Raw genomic sequence first — 5,114 nt, 5'->3', positions numbered from 1 at the left:
AAGAAAAAAAGCAAAAGGAGTTAAAGAAACAAAGGAAAGATTCCCTAATTTTCATTTCTTGTTTTCCCCTCTAAGCCTTTCCACACTAAAGGGATTGTCGGAGGCTGGCGTAGGAGCTGCGCGAGGGCCAGGCCGCCATTGGCTGCCCAGTTCGGATGATTTGCATACCGGCTGCTATAAGAGCGGAGGCGGCGCTCGGCGGCGCAGCTCCAGCGAGAAAAGGCGAGGGAGAGGTGTGGGCCGTGGGCGGCATCCACGCGTCCTCAGAGCCAGCCGGCACATCCAGGCTGCAGCCTGCAGACTTCTCCCGCACACGCCTCGCAAAAAGCGTGCCCTGGGGACCCTGGGACTCAGGCCCAGACCCGCAAACCAGAGAGGAATCGCTCCCTCAGCCTTTTGGAGTAGCGCTCGGGGCTGGCGGCATGAGTCCAGCGAGGCGCGGGGGAATCCCCTGCCTTTTCCCCCTGCAGCTCTTCAGTCTTTGCTGGGTGCTCTCCGTGGCCCAGAGCAAGACAGTGCGATACAGCACTTTCGAGGAGGATGCCCCCGGAACGGTCATCGGGACCCTGGCTGAAGACCTGCATATGAAAGTGTCCGGAGACACAAGCTTCCGCCTGATGAAGCAGTTCAACAGCTCGCTGATCCGAGTGCGCGAGGGCGACGGGCAGCTGACCGTCGGAGACGCGGGCCTGGACCGCGAGCGGCTGTGCGGCCAGGCCCCGCAGTGCGTGCTGGCCTTCGACGTGGTCAGCTTCTCGCAGGAGCAGTTCCGGCTGGTGCACGTTGAAGTGGAGGTGAGAGACGTCAATGACCACGCGCCGCGCTTTCCCCGGGCCCAGATCCCCGTGGAGGTGTCCGAAGGCGCGGCCGTGGGCACGCGCATACCCTTAGAGGTGCCGGTGGACGAGGACGTGGGCGCCAATGGGTTGCAGAGCGTGCGCCTGGCCGAGCCGCACAGCCCCTTCCGCGTGGAGCTGCAGACGCGCGCGGACGGTGCCCAGTGCGCCGACCTGGTGCTGCTGCAGGAGCTGGACCGCGAAAGCCAGGCCGCCTACAACCTGGAGTTGGTGGCCCAAGACGGAGGCCGCCCGCCGCGCTCCGCCACGGCCGCCCTCAGTGTGCGCGTGCTGGACGCGAACGACCACAGCCCGGCCTTCCCGCAGGGCGCCGTGGCCGAGGTGGAGCTGGCGGAGGACGCGCCCGTGGGCTCGCTACTGCTCGACCTGGACGCGGCGGACCCCGACGAGGGCCCCAACGGCGACGTGGTGTTCGCCTTCGGCTCCCGTACCCCGCCGGAGGCGCGCCGCCTCTTCCGCCTCGATCCGCGCTCGGGCCGCCTCACCCTGGCCGGGCCCGTGGACTACGAGCGCCAGGACACTTACGAACTGGACGTGCGGGCGCAGGACCGCGGCCCCGGGCCCCGCGCCGCCACCTGCAAGGTCATCGTGCGCATCCGCGACGTCAATGACAACGCGCCGGACATCGCCATCACCCCGCTGGCCGCCCCGGGCGCGCCTGTCGCCTCGCCCTTCGCCGCCGCCGCCGCTGCTCTCGGGGGTGCGGACGCGACCTCGTCGACCGGGCCCGGGACGCCAGAGGCCGGAGCCATCTCCCTGGTGCCAGAGGGGGCGGCACGCGAGAGCCTGGTGGCGCTGGTCAGCACCTCGGACAGGGACTCGGGAGCCAACGGGCAGGTGCGCTGCGCCCTCTATGGGCACGAGCACTTCCGACTGCAGCCGGCCTACGCGGGCAGCTACCTGGTGGTGACCGCGGGGTCGCTGGACCGCGAGCGCATCGCCGAGTACAACCTGACCCTGGTGGCCGAGGACCGCGGCGCGCCCCCGCTGCGCACCGTGCGGCCCTACCTGGTGCGGGTGAGCGACGAGAACGACAACGAGCCGCTCTTCACGCGGCCGGTCTACGAGGTGACGGTGCGTGAGAATAACCCGCCCGGGGCTTACTTGGCCACGGTGGCCGCCAGGGACCCGGACCTGGGCCGCAACGGCCAGGTCACCTACCGGCTGCTGGAGGCCGAGGTGGGCCGTGCTGGGGGCGCCGTGTCCACCTATGTCTCGGTGGACCCGGCTACCGGGGCCATCTACGCGCTGCGCAGCTTCGACTATGAGACGCTTCGCCAGCTCGACGTGCGCATCCAGGCGAGCGACGGCGGCTCCCCTCAGCTCTCCAGCAGTGCCCTGGTGCAAGTGCGGGTGCTTGACCAGAACGACCACGCACCGGTCCTGGTGCACCCGGCACCGGCCAACGGCTCCCTGGAAGTGGCGGTCCCCGGGCGCACGGCAAGGGACACAGCCGTGGCGCGCGTGCAGGCCCGGGACGCAGACGAGGGTGCCAACGGGGAGCTGGCATTCGACCTTCTACAGCAGGAGCCGCGAGAAGCCTTCGCCATCGGCAGCCGAACGGGGGAGATCGTGCTCACCGGCGACCTATCTCAGGAGCCGCCCGGCCGAGTATTCCGGGCGTTGCTGGTCGTATCCGACGGCGGCCGGCCCCCGCTCTCCACCACCGCCGCTGTCAGCTTCGTGGTGACAGCAGGAGGCGGGCGCGGGCTGGTGTCTCCAGCCAGTGCAGCGAACTCGGAGCGCTCTCGCCCTCCCGGCTCTCGGCTCGCGACGTCGGGGCCGGCGCTACAGTGGGACACGCCGCTGATCGTCATCATCGTGCTGGCCGGGAGCTGCACGCTGCTTCTGGCCGCCATCATCGCCATCGCCACCACCTGCAACCGCCGCAAGAAGGAGGTGCGCAAAGGGGGGCCCCGCCGGGAAGAGCGGCCCGGGGCGGCGGGCGGCGGAGCCTCGGCTCCCGGCTCCCCGGAGGAGGCCGCCCGGGGAGCCGGGCCCAGGCCCAACATGTTCGACGTGCTCACCTTCCCTGGCAGCGGCAAAGCGCCCTTTGGCAGCCCCGCGGCCGACGCGCCCCCGCCCGCGGTCGCCGCGGCCGAAGTGCCGGGCTCGGAGGGCGGCAGCGCCACCGGGGAAAGCTCCTGTCACTTCGAGGGGCAGCAGCGGCTCCGCGGCGCGCACGCCGAGGTGAGGCCTTCCTTCGGCTGGGCGCCCCGCTCGGTGCTCCGCGGACAGGCTGGGGGAAGGGACTGGAGGGGTCTGGGTGTGCGGGCGTGGGAGAGGCCTAACCTGTCGCCCTTGTGTTTTTGTCTCTTGCCCAACCCTCACCCCTGCTTGCTTTCCCCATTCCCTGCTGCAGCCCTACGGCGCCTCCCCTGGTTTCGGAAAGGAGCCGGCGCCCCCTGTGGCTGTCTGGAAAGGACATTCTTTCAACACCATCTCCGGCCGAGAAGCGGAGAAGTTCAGCGGCAAAGACAGCGGCAAAGGGGACAGTGATTTCAACGATAGCGATTCCGACATCAGCGGGGACGCTCTGAAGAAGGATCTCATCAGCCACATGCAGAGTGGTGAGGACTCCTCTTTCCTGCAAATTCAGCCTTTCTTCTCTCCCTCCGTTTCCGCAACAGCCTCTCTTCTCAATCTCCATTCCCGGACCCCCTCCCTCTTTCTCACTTTTTTCTGTCCTTGAGTTCCGGATTCCGGCCCGCCTCAAACATGAATTTCAAAATGCCAAGTCGAGGCAGCTCCACCACCTAAAATAAACCAGACTCCCATCCTGTTAGGTTGCTATCTGAGAAGAGAAATTCTGCTTATCAATTTTTTTTTTTTCTTTTTTGCTTCCAGCTAAAGCTGAGCCAACTTCGTATTAAAGTGGCTTTGTAGGAGCCAATATTCATTTCAGATCTGGAATCAGGGCGTTCATCTTCTTACACGCTTTCCTTTTCAGCCGCCCTGACCCTGTCTGACGCTTTGAGGATGGAGGCACAGTGTGTGTAATCTCAGTAATCATCACACCCTCTCCCTTTCTCTTTTATGTTAGGACTGTGGGCATGCACCGCGGAGTGTAAGATCCTGGGCCACTCTGACCGATGCTGGAGCCCCTCCTGCGCTGGAGGGCCCAGCACACATGCTTCCACTCACCCCCCAGCCCAGATGTCGACCTTCTGTAAGAGCACGTCCCTGCCCCGGGATCCTCTCCGTAGGGACAATTACTACCAGGCCCAGCTGCCCAAGACAGTGGGGCTGCAGAGCGTCTATGAGAAAGTGCTACACAGAGACTATGACAGGACAGTCACTCTGCTCTCCCCTCCTCGTCCAGGGAGGCTCCCAGACTTGCAGGAGATTGGGGTACCCCTCTATGAGTCCTCCCCTGGCAGGTACCTGTCCCCAAAGAAGGAAGACAATGAAAATGTGTAATCCCATGCTGCATGTTGTCACGTATATACAGGTCACTCCAAGAAGCCCCTAAGTTATTGACCGGTTTCAGTGTTGTATATAGAAATATGCAAGATGTGCCTTAAAATGAAGTTGTTGGAAGCTATTTCCAATCACATTGGTACTGTTTGGTATCTGCAAACAAAAATGTAGTTAACGTAATTTTTATGAAATGTGTGCAGTATTTAATTCTTATCATGCTGTTGACTTTCATTTCCCTTGTGGCTTGCCATTTTCTTAGTGTTTTTAACCTGTACATGGTGTAATGTAATGTTTGTATATAATGAAATTTTGTTATATTTTTATATAATAAAAGCTAAAGTGGAAGTTATTGCCAAAGGAACTGTCTGTAAGACAAAAAAACAAAACATGTTGGAATTACTTAATGGAAATTTATCTTTCACCCGAAACAACCTAGTGTTAGAGAAGTTTTGCCTTGCCAAGTATAACTTGTATATCTTGAGTCTGTGGTAGATTTCAAGTTCAATGTTATTTAATTACATTTGGTTTTCTGTAAACCATGTCACTTAAAAGCAGAGTAATAAAGGATTTGTCATGTGTTTGAAGAATCTGCTAATTGCTTTTTGTGAACTTACCGACAGTCAGGCATTCACAAAAAATCTGAGTACCAGAATTCAACCTTCTTCAAGTGCTAATTATTTGGGCATTATTAACGTTTACAGCAACAGTAAACCTGTGGGATTTCAAGTATTGGAGTCTCATCCAAGTATTAAAAATATTTGTTGCTTTTGTAAAACATATGCATCTCCATATACATCAGGCACTCTATAAAATTCCTGCCCTCATTTATTTACTCAA

The 5,114-nt window shown here is 60.4% G+C and overlaps 1 protein-coding gene across 2 annotated transcripts; it reads left to right on the top strand.

The window, feature by feature from the left end:
• Positions 1-422: 422 nt before the first annotated feature.
• On the top strand, positions 423-4,864 carry LOC136137705 (protocadherin-8). Of its 2 annotated transcripts, none has more exons than XM_065896158.1 (3): positions 423-3,047; positions 3,220-3,427; positions 3,901-4,864. In XM_065896158.1, the coding sequence occupies exons 1-3, from the start codon at positions 423-425 to the stop codon at positions 4,275-4,277; spliced, it is 3,210 nt and encodes a 1,069-aa protein (XP_065752230.1). In that variant the 3' UTR covers positions 4,278-4,864. The 2 variants fall into 2 exon arrangements, with proteins under 2 accessions (XP_065752230.1, XP_065752231.1); XM_065896159.1 differs by having other exon boundaries at positions 423-2,756; positions 3,901-4,277.
• Positions 4,865-5,114: the final 250 nt, after the last annotated feature.

This window comes from Phocoena phocoena, chromosome 18 (assembly GCF_963924675.1).
Source record: "Phocoena phocoena chromosome 18, mPhoPho1.1, whole genome shotgun sequence".
NCBI classification, from domain to species: domain Eukaryota; kingdom Metazoa; phylum Chordata; class Mammalia; order Artiodactyla; family Phocoenidae; genus Phocoena; species Phocoena phocoena.
Note: the sequence above shows the minus strand (reverse complement) of the source record. Positions and strands in the feature narration are given on the sequence as shown.

Coding starts and splice junctions, on each gene's coding strand:
- LOC136137705 (XM_065896158.1), top strand. CDS start 423: ATGAGTCCAGCGAGGCGCGGGGGAATCCCCTGCCTTTTCCCCCTGCAG. Junction 3,048..3,219: donor TCCGCGGCGCGCACGCCGAG/GTGAGGCCTTCC, acceptor TCCCTGCTGCAG/CCCTACGGCGCCTCCCCTGG. Junction 3,428..3,900: donor CATCAGCCACATGCAGAGTG/GTGAGGACTCCT, acceptor CTTTTATGTTAG/GACTGTGGGCATGCACCGCG.